The following is an 18501-nucleotide window of genomic DNA, read 5'->3' on the forward strand; positions in this document are numbered from 1 at the left end:
TAGAAAGACTGTGATATTCTTCACAAACTTTACAAATTAGGATAAAAGACTTGAGGAGCCCATCAACTATTATCGTTGTTTACTTTTGACTCCTCATCTAAATTTTGTTTCTGATTGGCTCTTGAACAATTCAAATTGCACACTTTAGGCATAAATTTGGCCGGATTTAAAGGGCATTTTTTTCCATTCATAATTGAACCGTTGGACCAGTATCAGAAACCCTCAAAAAGAGCAACCTTTCAATTTTTTTTACAAGATTTGTGAAGAAAAATCTAATGGTGTGTGTGTGTTTTTTTTTTGCCGGATTTGTGAAGAAAAATCTAATGATGTGTTTTTTTTCCACCAGTGATGTTGCTCGTAAGATATGAAAGTTTTTTGAGTTTGATGCAGGTATATTTGATCCGGGACTTGGTATTCATTGTCATTTGGTTAAGTGGTGGCTCTCTTCAATTCGTAATGTTCAGGCAGCTTTTGTCTTTTGAGTTCTTCCTGTTTTTGTTTGTTGGTTCCTATAGAAGGCACGGAATGCATATTTCTTTGAGGGTAAGGATTTGTAAAGAAAAATCTAATGGTGTGCTTTTTTTTTTTTTTTTTTTTAACAGGATTTGTGAAGAAAAATCTAATGGTGTGCTTAAAAAATTAAAGGGTTACCTCTTTGAGGGTTTCTGATGCTAGTCTTGAAGATTCAATTATGAATGGACAAAAATACCCTTTAAATCCGGCCAAATTTATGCCTAAAGTCACCGGAAATCCTTAAAATATGCAGTTTTAATTGTTTAAGACCCAATTGGAAACAAAATTTAGATGAGGGGCCAAAAATAGACAACAGTAATAGTTTAGGGGCTCCCCAGGATTTTTACTCTACAAATTATAAGTGAAAAATGAGTTTAAAAGAGAAAAATGAAATCCTTTTTTGGTAATATTTCTTTATTATAAAATTCTAACAACATCTAATCTAGTATATTATACTTCATCTCCAAATTTTTTTATTAGATTTCTTAATCAATTTACAAAAAGTCGACCAACCAATTAGAGAGGCATTTGTTAAAATAAGTATCTTAAAAAATTACTTAACAAAAAAGAAAAAAAGAATCCTTTTTCTAGTAGGTATAAGAATCTGACTAGACTAAAGGAGTGTTCTGGCATCTCTTTTAGATTTTTTCCATTACAGGTGGGGTTCGAACTTCCAATCTATAACTCAAAGAGAGACTTAGTACTTTTTTTGGTGACCACTGAGCTTTGAAAAAAAAACAAAAGAATCCAAAGTACCAAAAACAAGATGCTTTCAAAACAAAGCTTGAATTTTTTTTAGCAAAAAACTAACTTGAAAATTTCACCTAACAAATAATGGTGATAGTTGACTTTTTGAGTATTTAATTTCTTTTACATATGAGAGGAAGGTAATATTGGATCTTCATTAGATTTTTTTTTTGGCTTACATCATCAATTATTACCAAAACATACATTTTAGAAGAGATTTTCGTAAATTTTCAAACCTTAACGAAGGTGGCTATAATTATAGAAAACTCAGGAGAGGTGTCTGAATTCTGAAATTATCCCCAATTTTTATTTATTTTCTCCTAAAAATTGGGTAATCAAGCTGATAGTGCCCCCGCCCAATTTAGTGGAGAATGAATTTTTGGATTTGGAAGACTTAAAAGTGGATAATGAAATACCTATTGTGGGTGTACCAAACATATTAATCGATAAGGATCACCATCCTATCATATGCCCATTAAGGAGGGCAAAACCTCCCAACCAATCGGATGGTAAATGTTTTAGTGTTACGCTAGTGCGTCGTGCCATTCGCCATTGGGAGCGGGCAACATCGGCATCTCTGATTTGATGACTTCGATAAGGATTCCAAGCGAAATTTCCACACCTAAGACAGCCAATCCAGAAAACAGTCGCAAACTAACACGACATGTCCGCTTTGAACTTCATCTCTAATCGCGGCAATATACATAATTGCCTCCATATGGACCTGCCTGCAATTACACCCTGGTGCAACCGTGCAAGTGTAAGCTTACCAACTTCATCAGCTGCTAATCCGCGCCTCACATTTCCTTCTGCTTTCTCTGTATAGTATATGCTCTACTCTATCGGAAAACCCATTAAGATACCCTCGAAATCTTCACTCGCGTGTTAAATTTTCAAGAATTTCTTCACTATCCGCTTCGGCAATGTCTTCTGGGTACTCGAATCTTTATCAGTTCACCTTTTCCGGTTTTATTTTTAGGATGTTGTTGTTTATGGTGGGATTTTTTTTTTGGTTTTTTGAAGTGTGAAAGAGGTGCTTCCACCTCCTCTTGATTCTTCTTCAGAACCACCTGCCATCTTTGATGGTACTACCAAGTAAGTCTTTTTTACTGTTTTCTCTGTTCGTAGATGCTTATACTTCTGCAGCGAGGAAATTTAGCGAATTTTTTTTTCCTGCTTTCATACAGGGAGAGTTTCAGTATGTTTGTTTGTTATCCAGTATTTAGACCATAAAAACTTCCGATTGTGAATCAAAAAATTTCACTCGCTCCAATTTCTCTTATCTGCACTTCTGGGAATTTGCCAACATTCCTTATTCATGTTATATAGGCTTGGAATTTGGACAACAAAATTACCCAATTTCTCTATCCGAACAATATAATAAGCCAATTGAGAAGTCTATGCTGAAATGTGAAGACATGATTCCCATCTTAAAGCTGTTTTGGTCCTTGGGATTTTGTTTGAGAACAAAAAACTCATTGAATCTGCAACAAAGAGAATAGGATATTGTACATGGATGCAATCTCCTACTGTTGAGATGAGGAATCGGCAAATTCAAAATTTGGTTATTTTTAAAACTCTTGAACTACCTTCAATCATTATACTTGTATAAGTTTGACATTATTTTATGTTCTGATTCCTTGGTTTTAGGTTGTACATATCTTACACATGCCCTTATGCGCAACGTGTATGGATTACAAGGAACTATAAGGTTGCTTGGAGAGTTCTTCTCGCTCCTTGTTCTAGGTACTTGATTTGATTTTTCTGTAACACCTTTTGTAGTTTCTGAATTTGTGTTTCTACGCTTTTCTGGAACAGGGATTGGAAGATAAGATAAAACTGATCCCTATTGACCTGCAGAACAGGCCCGCCTGGTACAAGGAGAAAGTTTACCCACCAAACAAGGTTGATTACCTAGTGGCACCATGCTATGTTAGCTCTCTGCTACTAATTATGCTCAGCCCGAATTGATTTCCTGCTTTAAGTACTGCATATCTCTCCTTGCATCAGAAGTTGGAACCATTAACTGCCCCGCGAGGAATTAGGATTTATTGACTTGAAGTTGAAAAGAAAGTCTCTTTTGACCAACTGCAACCACTCTTGGTAATTGCTGCGTTTCTTTAGGAATCTTATACTGCTTTATTCCCATTCAGGTGCCATCTCTGGAGCATAATAATGAAGTTAAAGGAGAGTCCCTTGATCTGCTAAAATATCTGGAGGATAACTTTGAAGGTCCTTCACTTCTTCCTGACGTAAGATCTCCATAAACATCTTTCTTTTGAATTGTAGTGAGCTCCTTTAAGATCCTTAATTAATCTGCATTTTGTAATAGCTTGAGTTCTAACTGGAACTGTAGGATCCAGCCAAGAGAGAGTTTGCAGAAGAGTTGCTGTCCTATACCAACTCCTTCAATCGAGCTGTGGTTTCTTCTTTCAAGGCAGATTCAATTAGTGAAGCCGGTAAGTTCAATGATCATGGTTTTTGACTAATAATTCATGTAAGAATTGATACCATGGAGGTGGTTGACTAGGTGCTACCTTTGATTACATTGAGAATGCCCTCGGCAAATTTGGGGATGGTCCCTTTTTCCTTGGAACTTTTAGTCTGGTGAGTATCATCATTGGACTTTTATTTGAGATAAACACCATGATTGGAATGAAGTGTTTCCGTCAAGTTATAAGAAGCAGATATGCAAATGGAAAATGATTTATAATGTTGGTTGGATTTTGAGTTTTTATTATTTAAAATTTCATGCTATATATTAAACAAACATAGGGTGCTAAATGCTCCATCTGTGCAATCTCAGGTAGATATAGCTTATGCTCCGCTCATTGAGAGGTATCAACCCTTCTTGTTGGATGCGAAGAAGTACAATATTACAGAGGGCAGGCCACAACTGGCAACATGGATTCAGGTGCTTATAAAATTTAGTTCTACATGCAAATTGAGGATAGATTTAGCAGGCCAAAAATGGCGGTATAAAGTGTCGATTTTACTTGTCATTCAGTCCTTGAAAATCTTTAGTGATCCTCCACAAGGGTAATGATCTTGTGTTCATATAAGAAACTTGGGTAAGGGGGAAGAGATTTTTCAGCTTGGTAATGTTTGACTTGCAGCATTCATCCACAAAGAGTCACATATATCTCATTCTGTAGAAACTGCATGTGTCCCGGAAAATTGCATGAATAGATTTTGAATTAGGAAAATTTAGGGCATCTTATCCACCATTTTTTTTATTCAACAAACAAGTTGGTTCAATAACCCACCCCTTGATAAATTCTGCAAAACCAAATTCTTTTCTTAATCAGCATTGATTTTGATTTGGTATTCTCTGTGATGGTTTATACATCATTTATTATGATAGAGTACGTCTTTTATAGCACGCGGCACCCTTACAGCAGGTAACAGAAGTACTTCCTTTCAGTTGATTGTTATAACCTAGTTAAATTACTTCTGCAGGAGCTTAACAAGATTGAGGCTTATGAAGTGACAAAACGTGATCCAAGGAGCTCGTAGAAGCCTTCAAAAGACATTTCTAGGTAAAATCTTCCGCCACATATTAACTACTTTGTGAGGAATCTGAGCTAAAGGGTGAATTGCTTCCAACTTTTATCTGAAGTCCAAGCTCTGAGCCCTCGCAATCCCCAGATATTTCATGGAAATGGGGCAAGCATGCTTGTCATCTCCGAGGAATTTTATCACGCAAGATTCTACCCCGCCTATATCACCTATAATGAAGCCACTAGTTGATCTCAGTATTCGTTGTTAGACATCTTCTGGTTGCGAGCAGCTGTTCGAATAACTTCTGCGGACTTAATAGTTTACTCTGTCTTAACTATTGTAGAGGCATATCGTGTATTTAAAATTGCTTTCTATATAGGTAAACTCGAGCGAAAACTAAGAAAATTCAAAACAAAAAAAAAAAAAAAAAAAAGCCATGGTGAAGCTTTAGGAGCAAAAGACGATTGAACAGGTAGACTTTAGGAGCAACTGCTGCTGTTTTGCAAGGTGTGAATCAATGCAAATTTGCTTCAAATCTAACAATACATGGACAAAGACAACTCTAAGCGTCATTTCCCTCGATGAGCGAGAGGGATGAAGCCGATTGGGAGGGCACCCTGCACCAGCAAGGAGGGGATAATTTGTATCACCCGTGCTCTTCCTTTCCCGATTCTTCACAATCTCTAAGTTCAATTTTGATTTATTTTCCTCTAAAAAGACTGACAGTTCCCAATTTAGCGAGTTTTTGTGAGTTTGCAAGATCCAAAAGTAGGCAATGAAAATACCCATAGTAATGTATCAAACATAATCAAAGCAGAACGCTACCCTCTCATTCCCATTAAGGAGTGCGAAACCTCCCAAGTCCCAACCAAACGAGTGGCGTGAAGTGACCAGGGTTTATCATTTTACTGAGTTTTAGTGTTGCGCTACTGTGTCGCGACATTTGGCTCTGGGAGCAAGAAATACCGGCAATCTTATTAATGATTTGAGAGCCGTTTGATTCAAATCCTACTATCACTGTTATTATCGGTGTCACAGTGTGTTCAATGATAATGAATTTTGATTTTGATCAAAACTTATAGCATAGTGTGTTTGTTAATGTGAAATGGATTTTATAATTTATAATTTATAATTTTTCTTTTTTCTTTTTTCCATTGGTTGAAACCAGCACAAACGGTGGCATTTTGTTTTCTTCCTTTTACATTTAAGGAAAATAAGATGGGTATTTTTACCTTTAAGTAGAGTAAAATGGGTAGTTAAGATGATTCTCTAGTGAGGGGTGATTAATCATAAAATCCATAAAATAAGCCTATTATTCCCATTGATTTATTCCATTGGCCCTAAGCAAACATCATGTATAGGTATAATTGAATTTGAAACACCTAATGGGAGTTGAAACTCATTTACCAAACACCCCCTTGGATAAAGATTCCAAGAGCACTTCATAAGCCAATCCAAAAATTAAAAAACGGAGATGGACAAATTACATTTTATCCCTCGTAATTTAACGATTTTTTGTATAACCCCTCATGGTTTGAATTAAAGCGTCAAAGTAATGGAAATAGTGATTCGTAACGGAACTTCTAGAAATATCGAAATTACCCTTATAAATACATGACACTCCGTATAATTTTTATATTTTACTAGATAAGCTCCTTATAATTTAATACTTTACCATATAACCAAGGTTTGTAAAATCGGGATCCTACGTAGGATCGATTTTAGTTTCACAGGATCGGATCGTAGGATCGGATCGTAGAATCGTAAGATCCTACCAAAAGCTCTTAATTGCAATTAAAGGTTGTAATTCTTTGATAAATTACAAATATACCACAAATATTTTCATTTATTTGCAAAATGGAGCTTCGCATTTCACAAATTTACAAAAAAATTGTAGGATCGTACGATCGTACCGATCCTACGATCCTACACGATCCTGCACGATCCTGCACGATCCTGCTACGATTCTATGCGATCCTGCAAAAAATTAATATGATTTGCGACTCTGCATACGATCCGAATCGATTTTGGTTATTCGGATCGTAGGATCGTACGATCCTACGATCCGGATCGCGATTTTGACAACTATGCATATAACCCCCTTATGATTTTCAAAATAGACACATGACCCCCTTGGTTAATAAATAATTTTCAATTTTACATAAAGGTATTTTTTATATTTTAGGTGACTCCGTTAAGAATAATCATTCCCGTCACTTTGACACTTTAATTTAAACTATGAGGGGGGTTATGTATAGCTTTTGAAATTATAAGGGGTTATGCAAAAAGAGTTAAACCACAGGGTAAAATGGAATTTGCCCAACAGAGACATATATTGACACGACATGGCCACTTGAAGTTCATCCGTGATCATGGCAGCTGCTACACCTGGCACTAGTGTAAGCTTACGAACTTCATCAGCTGCTAATCCGCGCCTCACATTTCCTTCTGTTTTCTGTATATGCTCTGTACCCAAAACCCCATTAAGATACCCTCGAAATATTCACCCGCATGTTAAATTTTCAAGAATTTCTCCATTATCCGCTTCGGCAATGTCTTCTGGGTAATCGAATCTCTATCAGTTCATCTTTTCCGCTTTTATTTTTGGGATTTTGTTGCTTATGGTGAGATGTTTTGTATTTCGCAAGTGTGAAAGAGGTGCTTCCACCTGCTCTTGATTCTTCTTCAGAACCACCTGCCATCTTTGATGGTACTACCAAGTAAGTCTTTTTAACTGTTCTCCTTGTTTCAGTATGTTTGTTATCTAGTATTTAAATCATAAAACTTCCAATTGTCGATAAAAAATTTTCAATTCGAGCAATGTAATATGCCAACCGAGAACTTACTTTATGCTGAAATACCAAAACATAATTCCCATCTTAAAGCTGTTTTGGTCCTTGGGATTTTGTTTGAGAAGAAAAACTCATTAAATCTTCGACGAAGAGAGTCGGATATTGTATGGATGCAATATCCTACTGTTGAGATGAGGAATTGGCAAATTCAAAATTTAGTTATTTCTAGAACATTTGAACTACCTTCAGTCATTATATTCACATAAGTTTGACGTTTTTTTTATGTTTTGATTCATTGGTTTTAGGCTGTACATATCTTACACATGCCCTTATGCGCAACGTGTATGGATTACAAGGAACTATAAGGTTGCTTGGGGAGCTGTTCCCGATCCTTGTTCTAGGTACTTGATTTGATTTTTCTGTAACACTTTTTGGAGTTACTGAATTTGTGTTTCTACGCTTTTCTGGAGTAGGGATTGCAGGATAAGATAAAACTGATCCCTATTGACCTGCAGAACAGGCCTGCCTGGTACAAGGAGAAAGTTTACCCACCCAACAAGGTTGATTACCTAATGGCACTATGCTATATTAGCTCTCAGATACTAATCATGCTCAGCCAGAATTGATTTCCTGCTTTAAGCACTGTATATCTCTCCTTGCATCAGAAGTTGGAATCATTAAACTGCCCCACAAATGATCAGGATTTGATGATTTGTTGACTTGAGGTCGAAAAGAAAATCTCTTTTGACCAACCGCAACTACTCTTGGTAATTGCTACGTTTCTTTAGGAATCTTATACTGCTCTATTCCCATTCAGGTGCCATCTCTGGAACATAATAATGAAGTTAAAGGAGAGTCTCTTGATCTGATAAAATATCTGGAGGGTAACTTTGAAGGTCCTTCACTTCTTCCTGACGTAAGATCTCCATAAACATCATAATGTTGAGTTGTAGTGAGCTCCTTAAGATCCTTAATTAATCTGCATTTTGTAATAGCTTGAGTTTTAACTGGAACTGTAGGATCCAGCCAAGAGAGAGTTTGCAGAAGAGTTGCTGTCCTATACCAACTCCTTCAATCAAGCTGTGGTTTCTTCTTTCAAGGCAGATTCAATTAATGAAGCTGGTAATATCAATGATCATGATTTTTGACTGATAATTCATGGAAGAATTGATACCATGGATATGGTTTGACTAGGTGCTGCCTTTGATTACCTTGAGAACGCCCTTGGCAAATTTGGGGATGGTCCCTTTGTCCTTGGAACTTTTAGTCTGGCAAGTATCATCTTTGGACTTATATTTGAGATAAACACCATGATTGGAATGAAGTGTTTCCGTCAAGTTAGAAGAAGCAGATATGCAAATGGAAAATGATTTATAATGTTGGTTGGATTTTGAGTTTTTATTTTTTATTTTTTAAAATTTCATGCTATATATTGAACAAACATAGGGTGCTAAATGCTCCATCTGTGCAATCTCAGGTAGATATAGCTTATGCTCCGTTCATTGAGAGGTATCAACCCTTCTTGTTGGATGTGAAGAAGTACAATATTACAGAGGGCAGGCCAAAACTGGCAGCATGGATTCAGGTGCTTATAAAATTTAGTTCTACTTGCAAATAAAGGATAGATTTACCTGGCCAAAATGGCGGCATAAAGTATTGATTTTAGTTGTCATTCAGTCCTTGAATATCTTTAGTGATCCTCCGTGAGGGTAATGATGTTGTGTTCATATAAGCAACTTGGGTAAGGGTGAAGAGATTTTTGGGCTTGGTAATGTTTGACTTGCAGCATTCATCCACAAAGAGTCACATATATCTCATTCTGTAGAAACTGCATACGTACCGGAAAATTGCATGAATAGATTTTGAATTAGGAAAATTTAGGGCATCTTATCCACCATTTTTTTTATTCAACAAACAAGTTGGTTCAATAACACACCCCTTGATAAATTCTGCTAAACTTAATTCTTTTCTTAATTAGCATTGATTTCGATTTGGTATTCTCTGTGATGGTTTGTACACCATTTATTATGATGGAGTACGTCTTTTATGGCACGCGGCACTTTTGCAAGTAACAGAAGTACTTACTTTCAGTTGATTGTTATAACCTAGTTAAATTACTTCTACAGGAGATTAACAAGATTGAGGCTTATGAAGTGACAAAACGTGACCCAAAGGAGCTTGCAGAAGCCTTCAAAAGGCGTTTCTCGGTAAATTTTTCCACCACATATCAACAACTTTGCGTGGAATTTGAGCTAAAGGATGAATTGCTTCTAACTTTTATCCAACTCTTTTGATATGAAGTCTCGGCTCTGAGCTGTCGCAACCCCAAGATATTTCATGGAAATGGAACAAGTATACTCGTCATCTCGGAGGAATTTTATGATGCAAGATTGTACCTCGCCTGTAACACCTGTAATAAAAGCCACTAGTTGATCTCAGTAATCATTGTTAGAAGTCTTCCGGTTGTGAGCAGCTGTTTGAATAACTTCTGCGGACTTAATAGTCTTTACTCAACTGACGGATGCTTGGTATTCTCTTGGTTGATAGTAGAGCTGTAAACGAACCGAAACGAACCGAGTATCTCATGTTTGAGCTCTGTTCGTTAAGCGATTCGAACTCAGTTCGTGTTCGTTCGTTAACTTTCGAACTCTAAATCTGTGTTCGTGTTCGGCTCGTTAAGTAAAGTTCGTGTTCGTGTTCGTGTTCGTGTTCGACTCGTTTAACATAAACGAGCCGTTCGCGAACACGCTCGAAAAGTTCGAATCCAGATTATTCTAGACCTTAAATATGCCACACAAATCATTAATCATTCTAAAAAATAATTAAATACTAAATGACTAAATTCCATTATTCAATAACTGCATAACCAACATTAACATAAAAACAACAAATAAAACAAAGTAATTTGTCCTTCAAATATAAAAATTCAGCCATAAGACAAGTACAAATTTTCGGCAGCAGCCAATGGGGAAGGAAAACAAAAGTAAGGTTGGAAAGGGAAGGGGAAAGTTTTAGAATTTCTTATGAGTAACCCTAAAATTTGTCAAATAACAATTATATCCTTGTTCGCGAACGCTCGTTAAAATTCGCGAACATGTTCGTGTTCGCTCGATTATTAAACGAACACAAAAATTCGTTCGTGTTCGTTCGTTTAAGGCTTTCGAACGAGCCTTTAACGAATACGAACGAGCCGAAGCGAACCGAGCTAACGAACAGCTCGGTTCGTTTAACAGCTCTAGTTGATAGGGACCTATACATCTTTTCAGGTGTCCGTGCTTCCCAAAATTTGGTAGATTACCCAGAAAACTTGGACGAGGTTTTTGAAGTTTGTCTTCCAAGTACTAGTTAATGAAAGCATCTTTCCATTATAGTACTTTTAGATGATGGTTTCAGCATTGATAGGGACCTATACAAGCCCTTTGGGCAGGGCATGAGTTGCTGCTATTGTTTTAACCTAACAAACTATTATGTCCATGCTTAGAAATGAACTTGTCTGCCAACCTCATATCATATGCCAACTAGTTGGCAGAACATATATATATAGTCATGGGATAATCTCAGGAACCTCCTCTATAAGTTTCTGACAATAATATCACTTAGTATCTTTAAAGAAGTTTAAAAATGTTATTCGCCTCCCTTATTTTTAAAGTTTTGTAACATTATCAATCCAATTCAAAATATATCATTAAAAATTAGTTATGAGAGAGTAAAAATAATTTCATTCCAAACTAGCCCTTTTGTTATGATCCCTTAATTGCCACGACAAATTAATTTCAAATCTCTTAACATTTGAAAAGTTGACTGATATGTTTCTTTGATGAAAAATTATATAAGTTTTTATTAATTAGGGTTAAGAGATCCTTTAATAGATTTTATTTTATAATTTGGATAAAAATTTACAACTTCTAATAATTTATAAAAACATGCAAAAATCAATAGAAAATACTATAAAGATGAAGAAAATAACTTTTTTTACACCCTGAAACCATCTCAAATTAATTTTAACTACAATTTTAAACTCTTTCTGTTTTTCTAATTTTCAAGCCATCAATCAAAACAAACAAAAAATCGAACATTCTAGTCAATTTATAAAATTCCTCAAATTCACTCAAAACATTTTATATAAAAGGAAAATTTTATTTTATTTGGTACCTTAAGGACAACGACAAGCATATTAAACAAAAAAAATGAAAGTGGGCCCAGTGTTAATGTTTTACTGTTACGATCGACCTCATCATGTTTTAGTTCTTTTTTGTTTCCTTAAGATCCAATAACTATTAATTGAGTAATACATAAAATTTAACAAACTCAAAAAATGAGATTTTTATGAATTTTCTGCTATATTTTTTAATTTTCTATTATATATTGATTTTTTGAGTTTGTTAAATTTTATGTATTACTCAATTAATAGTTATTGGATCTTAAGGAAACAAAAAAGAACTAAAACGATGTTTATGCAGAAAAAATAGCAATATAATAAAAAAAATGGGACAGAGAATGGCACAGAGTGTGGGACAGAAGATCCGTTGCGACTCACAACTATGACATTTTTGCAAAAGAGATCCACTCTTTTGTCAAAAAAAGAAATAAAATAAAATAAAACAACAATGACCTTATTAAAGTACCAGATAGATAAATAATATTTTAAAACTTTTGCTAGGTTATAGCGCGTCATGTGTGGGGGAGCAAACATTAAAGCCACTTCTGTAGTTCCAAGTCTTTTTCCAACGAAGTTAATGTTATGAATCAACCCATGCTACAATAGGTATAAGTGTTCAAGAAGAATACTTTGATTCGTAAAGCCATCATACAAACACGAAGGTAGGCAATGTTTTAGTTTAAATTCGCGGATTATGTTGACATCTTATATGCTTCTTCTAGAATTTCTTCATACTTCCATTCAATAAATCTTTCCATTCAAATATGTTGTTGCTCTCTGCAAAACCATCCCCCCAAGAAATGATATACTACACAAGTTTGATACAAAGATTATTCCAAAGCTCGATTTACTTGGTGTTTGGATTCTTTCTGGATGTTGGCCTCATATTAGTCCATTGTCCCTCGTCACCAAGGCTTTGCTGTAATAATTTAAGGTGGGTAACAACTATCTGTCAAATGTCAATCGGTTGTGTTAATATTTAATGTCAAAGCAATCCTCCCGACTGGCTTTAGAAAAAGGTTAATGTTGTATGGGCCACTTTGAACATAATCAACTATCCTGGGACCATACATTTCCACGAGGACTCGATTCATCGGTGCTGATTAAGGCCTCGAATGTTGTTCTCCTTCGACTATTTATACTCTGTCCAAAATCCACATTTGCATACCATACAGAACTTCACTTTCAAGACAAAATTTTTACAGAGTTTCTTCACCATCACCTTCAGTTATGGCTTCTGGGTAATTGAAATAAGACTTTTGTTTGTCTGTACTTTGCTGTTTTTGATGTCGGATTTTGTTACTGATTGTGGTATGTTTTTGTTCCCGAAGTGTGAAAGAGGTGCTTCCACCCACTCTTGATCCTGCCTCAGAATTTCCTGCTGACATCTTTGATGGAACCACCAAGTAAGTTCTTTAATGCCAGTGGAATCGATAGCACCAGCTTTACTTGGTGGGAATTCCTTTATTTGAGTTTGGTTCTTTTCTCTTTTTTACCTTGTATGTTGTAACTGGCCTGCGTCTTACATCGGATCGATCAAAGATGCTTGTTTGCGTTATAGACATCAAGGTTTTTAGTGCCCTGATCTAACTTTGAGATGGCCAACCAAGAATTTTTGGTTGAGAATTGAGTTGCTAACCATGGCTACTCTTAGAAGGCTGTATTGGCCTTTAGTGATATTGTATTTGAGATGAACAAATTTGATAGCTTTGAACTGAGAATCAATGGGACGTGGATGAAATCTCGATGTTTTCTACATCGGAACCTAGAGAACAAAAAATTTGGTTGTTTTGAATATCTTCGGATGACAACATGGAATTATACAGTAATAATTTGAAACTCAGACATGTTTCATGTCTTGATTTTAGGTTGTTCATAGCTTACGTATGCCCGTTTGCACAACGTGTGTGGATCACAAGGAATTGCAAGGTTTGTTGGGGAGTTCTTCTGGACCCTGGTGATTCTGCTTGATCTAATCTATCACCTTTGTGAATTTCCTGATTTGTGTTTATATTCTTTTATGGAGCAGGGATTGCAAGATAAGATAAAAGTGATTGCTGTTGACCTAGATAATAGGCCAGCCTGGTATAAGGAGAAAGTTTACCCAGCAAACAAGGTTGAATATTTAATTGTGCTATGCTGCATGAGGTCTTTGATACTAACTACAGAGTATAGCTATACCAAAATCATGCTAAATGTTCAGAAAAACTCGACAAGAATTATTTACTGCTTGAAGAACATACGTCTGCTTGCGTCAGGCCTGGAATCTTAATTGGTTGACAAATAATATCAACGAAATATGATACCAAGAAATTTCTTGATAACAAAACGTACAAGGCATGATTTGAAGTTGAGATGAAAGTCAAATTTCAACAGCAAATCATATTGCATGTGAATTTAGTTTGTACTCTGTTGGGCTTTTCCAATGCTCCACTGTCAAGCAGGTGCCGTCTCTGGTACATAATAATGAAGTAAAAGGAGAGTCTCTCGATCTAATCAGATATCTGGATGAAAAGTTTGAAGGTCCTTCACTTCTTCCTGAGGTAAGATTCATTACATTTATCTGTTAAATTTTGGTGAGCTAAGTTGGCTGCTTTTCGTCTGCATTCTGTGATGGCTTGTGTTTTTATTTGAGTTCTCTGACTAAATATGTAGGACCCTGCTAAGACAGAGTTTGCAGAAGAGTTGTTGTCCTACTCCGACTCCTTTAATGGAGCTGTATTTTCTTCTATCAGAGCAGATGGAATTGGTGAAGTTGGTAAGTTGAGTGCTTATGGCTTTTGGCTACTAATTCCTGTAAAAGTTGATCCTGAAAAGTGTGATTTGATTAGGTTCTGCTTTTGATTACCTTGAGAATGCCCTTGGCAAATTCGATGATGGTCCTTTTTTCCTTGGAACTTTCAGTCTGGTAAGTGCAAAAAGTTGGGAGTTCTATTTGTTCACATATACCTTGTTTAAATGAAGTTCTTCTGTCAAGCATTACGAAAGGGATATTAAAAAAAAAAAGAAAGTACAATGGTATTTGGATTCACTATCAGTTGTACTCATGTTATCTTGAAGAATGATAGGTTGATTCATCCTTTTCCCTTTGCAAACTCAGGTGGACATAGCTTATGCTCCATTTGTTGAAAGGTTCCAACCCTTCCTGCTGGACGTGAAGAAGTATGATATTACAGAGGGCAGGCCAAAACTGGCAGCATGGATTGAGGTACTGACAGAACTTACTAGTAGTTCCCCATGCAAAATCATGTAGAGAATAGTCAGAAAGGAACTGGAAGTGCCATTTAAGTGCAGATATTGTTTGTCATCAAGTCCTTCAATTCTTAATGATCCTCCCAAGTGGGCACCAATTGAAATGACTTGGTCTGATAGAGCAATTGGGGCATCTTTGGACACAGTAATCTGCCACTTTCATTCATAAATTCCATAGTGATGTGGTATCATCGATCTGAATCTAATATCTGCACTGCTTTCGACACATCACTTGGGTTAAGAAACGAGTACATGTTCCAGAGCTCATTGCAGTCTGTTGGGACTGGAAGCGCTTAAGTTGATTATTACCTACTTCATTTACTTTTACAGGAAGTTAACAAGATCGAGGCTTACAAAGCAACAAAATATGATCAAAACGAGCTTTTAGCAGCCTTAAAAAGACGTTTCGGTATTGACACGGTAAATTCTACTGCCAAATGATATACTCTTTCATGAGATTTGCTAGAAGTTCTTGGGATGCATTGGTCTAACGTTTGTAGTCGTGTCCGGCCTCAGGCCTGAGCTCCCTTGAAATCACTTGGAATTGGGATAATCACGCTCGTCATCTTCAAGGGCATATGCATGTTGCAGGATCATTTCTCAAGCGTTATGCCTAACAAGGAGCAACTGCCTGATGTAAATAAACTTGTTTATGTCTACATTCTGTGTTGTTTTGCGGCTTTGCTTTCTAAGTGTTTGATGTCAATAAACGTTATTGCATGTACATTCTGTACTGTTGGCAGCTTTGCCTCCATTTTAAGGTTTGTAATACAACTTTGTCTTGCATTCAGTTTAAGGTTGTAATACTACTTTTTCTCATCAGACTGGTCTACATTCAACTTCTATGCTCTTTCATCGTTGTGTGTTTCCATGATGAGCTATGCTACTCCTTGACAATACTTTTTTTCAACTACTGCAACATCTTCAATGTAATGGAAGCATCTCTTTATTCTTGTTTCTAAAGCCTCATAATTATTTCTTACTAATGTTAGAAGTGCCACAAAAATATTGTGAGTAATTGGAGGTGTCAATTTCTATCTATTGCCAGTAGACCATATGTCCGGGATGTGATCAAGATTCGAGTTTTTCGAGTCAAAAAACGAAATATTAAGATACAATGGGAATAGTGCTTTAGCAGTAAAGAGTTTACATATACAATTGGTAGCGATTGGCCCAAAAATCTAGAACGGTTATCAAGGAAACAAACCAACAGGTAATGTTTTTTCCCTTTTAGGTTGAGGATGGTTCATGCTCGAAGGTTAAATCCTATGTAACTGGACTTTCTTGAAGTAGGAACAAGAAACACCAGAAGCCTGAAGAATTAGAACCAGGCAATGCAATCCCGCCTGATGTGGTGCAGCTCCGCCTTCTTAGACTGCTATCGCAGTTTGTCTCGGTACAAGACATATCTGTAACCAAAGTATACGTTTAAAAATGTATCTTTCTATTAGTACATGCATGAATGACAGAAATAAAACCCTGCAACTGAGCTGAGTTGCTTCCTTTGGCAGCTGACTTCCAAGTCCACCACCCCAAAACCCACAAGTTTCCGAACCTCAAATTTGATGATGCTTTGCTCATTGTTGTAACTAAAAAGTCATGAGGGTGCTGGAACTGGAAGGCAGACGTCTATGAATTTGTAGTGTTCGATTACGCGACTTTGAAAACGGACCCAATATGCTATATATGGCAAATATCTTGACTTTGAAAATGGACCCAATATGTTAGTTTATGGCAAATTTCTTGACCTCTTATGTGCTTTCTAGAAAGAAAAGAACTACGAAATGCGCCTTCTAGAAAATAGAGTTAGCTCTTTTTATTGAGTTGTATAATTTTCAGATTTCACTCCTTATACCTAAAGTTAAACTAAGACAATTTCATAAAATAGAGCAATAGAAAGGAAGCAATTTTTGACATCTAAAGTACTGCAAATTGAAAATATATAACAAGAAATGGTTACGAGGGCTCAATATAACAAAATTTAGATTCATGAATGGGGCTCAATTTAGATACTTCCATAGATTTCAGGTGCTAAATTGGACTTGTCACATATCCCTGCTTGTGTTGGATAAAAGTAAAAGAGCCTGCTAGCTTTTGAATAGCTGCCCTTGTCATGAATAATAATATGGCCAACTTGGACGTTATCAATTGTTGGGAATAATTGCAACGAACTGGCAAATGTTGTGACAAAAATTGGCTTCAAATTGTGATAGAAGATCACTTTTCTTTAGGCTTATTTGTCCGGTATGACGTGCAAAAATTTTGGACAAATATCATTTAGAATAAGATGAAATTTGTTTGTCTTACACTCTTGCACAAAGCAAGACAAACCCTTTTGAACTAAGGAGTGTATTTGAGAGAGTATTCAATAGTAAGAAAGTGATTTTCTGCTGCAAACCATTCTTTACTTGACCTCTTTATATAGGAAGATTGTTTAAGAAACAAAGGAACTCATTAAATACTTGTATGAATAGATTCAAAGTATTGTGTACAAATTCATGCACTTTAATTCATGCATCTCATGATCTTAAGATCAAATCATGAATCTATCCTTTCATTCAAAAATTCCCATATACATGAACACATTCACAAATGAATGTACATTTTAGAAATATTCACAATACTATACATGTACCAAAACATGAATGAATATACATTAATTACATGTATGTACATCACACAAATTTTGAAAAGTTTCCAACATCAATTATCATTGCACTCGTAATATTTGTATTTGAATCTTGTTTAGAAGTGAAGTTTTTGGCCAAGTTTTTTAGCTACTAGTTTTTTAGCAAGTTTTGCTACGGGAACCCCAAAAAACTAATCAAAGTTTTTTACTTATACACTTCAAAATAATATAGAAAAAACTTTCCCTTCAACTTTTCTTCTTTTCCTCCCCTACCCAACCGGCCACCACCTCCACCACCGCTTCCGGCGTCGATAACTATTCTGGTCAACTTTTGCCGGCCTTTCTCTTTTTTTTTTCTCTCCCTCTCCTCCCCCTTTGACCGATATGTTGGTTTTCAAAATCTCTTTTTTCTTTCTCCCTCCCCCCTCCCCTCTTTCCCTCTGTCTTTCCCCACCACATTCCCCCTCCCGCAGCTTGGGGAGAAAGAAAATTGCAAAAAAAAAAAAAAAAATTACACTCGACTATTGCTGCTTATTCTGGCGGCAAGATAAGGAGAGAAAAGAGAGATGGAACATTGGAAAAAAAAAATCATTTCTGTTGCTGCAAAACTCATGTGCAAAACTCAGGTGGCGGCAGAGGGAGAGGGAGGAGTGGCGGGGGGTTGTAGGCAGAGGGAGAGGGAGGGGGAGCTTTTGCAGGGGTGGGGAAGGGGAAGGCGGGGCAAAGGGCGAAGGCGCAGAGAGGGGTGGCGGAGCAGAAGGGAGGAGAGGGGTGGCGGGAGGTGGCATTGGTGGAGTTGCTGCTGGGAGTGGCGGAGGTAACGGGGAAAGGGGAGGGGGAAGGAAAAAGAAGAAGAAGAGAGGAAAGAAAAGAAAAAGGAAAGAAAGAAAAAGAAAAAGAAGGAGAAA

The 18501-nt window shown here is 36.4% G+C and overlaps 3 protein-coding genes across 10 annotated transcripts; all 3 read left to right on the forward strand.

The window, feature by feature from the left end:
- Nucleotides 1–1725: 1725 nt before the first annotated feature.
- LOC113707761 (glutathione S-transferase L2, chloroplastic-like) lies at nucleotides 1726–5304 on the forward strand. 5 transcript variants are annotated; one of them, XM_072065162.1, is made up of 10 exons: nucleotides 1726–2194; nucleotides 2284–2355; nucleotides 2911–2971; nucleotides 3079–3192; nucleotides 3414–3512; nucleotides 3617–3719; nucleotides 3791–3867; nucleotides 4067–4174; nucleotides 4720–4799; nucleotides 4880–5304. In XM_072065162.1, the coding sequence occupies exons 1-9, from the start codon at nucleotides 2184–2186 to the stop codon at nucleotides 4774–4776; spliced, it is 702 nt and encodes a 233-aa protein (XP_071921263.1). In that variant the 5' UTR covers nucleotides 1726–2183; the 3' UTR covers nucleotides 4777–4799; nucleotides 4880–5304. The 5 variants fall into 5 exon arrangements, with proteins under 5 accessions (XP_071921263.1, XP_071921262.1, XP_071921261.1 ...); XM_072065161.1 differs by having other exon boundaries at nucleotides 4909–5304; XM_072065164.1 differs by having other exon boundaries at nucleotides 1730–2194; nucleotides 3079–3165; nucleotides 4909–5304.
- Nucleotides 5305–7102: 1798 nt separating this feature from the next.
- LOC113707760 (glutathione S-transferase L3-like) lies at nucleotides 7103–10067 on the forward strand. Of its 3 annotated transcripts, none has more exons than XM_027230073.2 (10): nucleotides 7104–7324; nucleotides 7410–7481; nucleotides 7859–7919; nucleotides 8027–8113; nucleotides 8371–8469; nucleotides 8573–8675; nucleotides 8748–8824; nucleotides 9031–9138; nucleotides 9680–9760; nucleotides 9855–10067. In XM_027230073.2, exons 1-10 carry the CDS (start codon nucleotides 7134–7136, stop codon nucleotides 9864–9866), a joined length of 891 nt encoding a protein of 296 aa, XP_027085874.1. In that variant the 5' UTR covers nucleotides 7104–7133; the 3' UTR covers nucleotides 9867–10067. The 3 variants fall into 3 exon arrangements, 2 of the variants coding, with proteins under 2 accessions (XP_027085874.1, XP_071921260.1); XM_072065159.1 differs by having other exon boundaries at nucleotides 7105–7324; nucleotides 8748–8828; nucleotides 9035–9138; XR_011821148.1 differs by lacking the exon at nucleotides 9855–10067 and having other exon boundaries at nucleotides 7103–7324; nucleotides 8748–8931; nucleotides 9680–9715.
- A 2375-nt stretch (nucleotides 10068–12442) lies between these two features.
- On the forward strand, nucleotides 12443–15786 carry LOC113708941 (protein IN2-1 homolog B). Of its 2 annotated transcripts, none has more exons than XM_072065019.1 (10): nucleotides 12443–12646; nucleotides 13044–13118; nucleotides 13581–13641; nucleotides 13742–13828; nucleotides 14157–14255; nucleotides 14368–14470; nucleotides 14544–14620; nucleotides 14813–14920; nucleotides 15295–15384; nucleotides 15481–15786. In XM_072065019.1, the coding sequence occupies exons 1-10, from the start codon at nucleotides 12477–12479 to the stop codon at nucleotides 15484–15486; spliced, it is 876 nt and encodes a 291-aa protein (XP_071921120.1). In that variant the 5' UTR covers nucleotides 12443–12476; the 3' UTR covers nucleotides 15487–15786. The 2 variants fall into 2 exon arrangements, with proteins under 2 accessions (XP_071921120.1, XP_027087474.1); XM_027231673.2 differs by lacking the exon at nucleotides 12443–12646 and adding an exon at nucleotides 12756–12953.
- Nucleotides 15787–18501: the final 2715 nt, after the last annotated feature.

This window comes from Coffea arabica, chromosome 9c (genome assembly GCF_036785885.1).
Source record: "Coffea arabica cultivar ET-39 chromosome 9c, Coffea Arabica ET-39 HiFi, whole genome shotgun sequence".
In the NCBI taxonomy this organism is placed as follows: domain Eukaryota; kingdom Viridiplantae; phylum Streptophyta; class Magnoliopsida; order Gentianales; family Rubiaceae; genus Coffea; species Coffea arabica.

What these genes read in the sequence shown, in the direction of transcription:
- LOC113707761 (XM_072065160.1), top strand. An exon ending in ATCTTTGATGGTACTACCAA is followed by an intron (nt 2,356 to 2,910) that starts GTAAGTCTTTTT and finishes CCTTGGTTTTAG; the next exon opens with GTTGTACATATCTTACACAT. An exon ending in TCCTTGGAACTTTTAGTCTG is followed by an intron (nt 3,868 to 4,066) that starts GTGAGTATCATC and finishes GTGCAATCTCAG; the next exon opens with GTAGATATAGCTTATGCTCC.
- LOC113707760 (XM_027230073.2), top strand. Translation starts at nt 7,134, where the DNA reads ATGGCAGCTGCTACACCTGGCACTAGTGTAAGCTTACGAACTTCATCA. An exon ending in TCCTTGGAACTTTTAGTCTG is followed by an intron (nt 8,825 to 9,030) that starts GCAAGTATCATC and finishes GTGCAATCTCAG; the next exon opens with GTAGATATAGCTTATGCTCC. An exon ending in AACTGGCAGCATGGATTCAG is followed by an intron (nt 9,139 to 9,679) that starts GTGCTTATAAAA and finishes TTACTTCTACAG; the next exon opens with GAGATTAACAAGATTGAGGC.
- LOC113708941 (XM_072065019.1), top strand. Translation starts at nt 12,477, where the DNA reads ATGTTGTTGCTCTCTGCAAAACCATCCCCCCAAGAAATGATATACTAC. An exon ending in GGATCACAAGGAATTGCAAG is followed by an intron (nt 13,642 to 13,741) that starts GTTTGTTGGGGA and finishes TTTATGGAGCAG; the next exon opens with GGATTGCAAGATAAGATAAA. An exon ending in AAGTTTACCCAGCAAACAAG is followed by an intron (nt 13,829 to 14,156) that starts GTTGAATATTTA and finishes ACTGTCAAGCAG; the next exon opens with GTGCCGTCTCTGGTACATAA.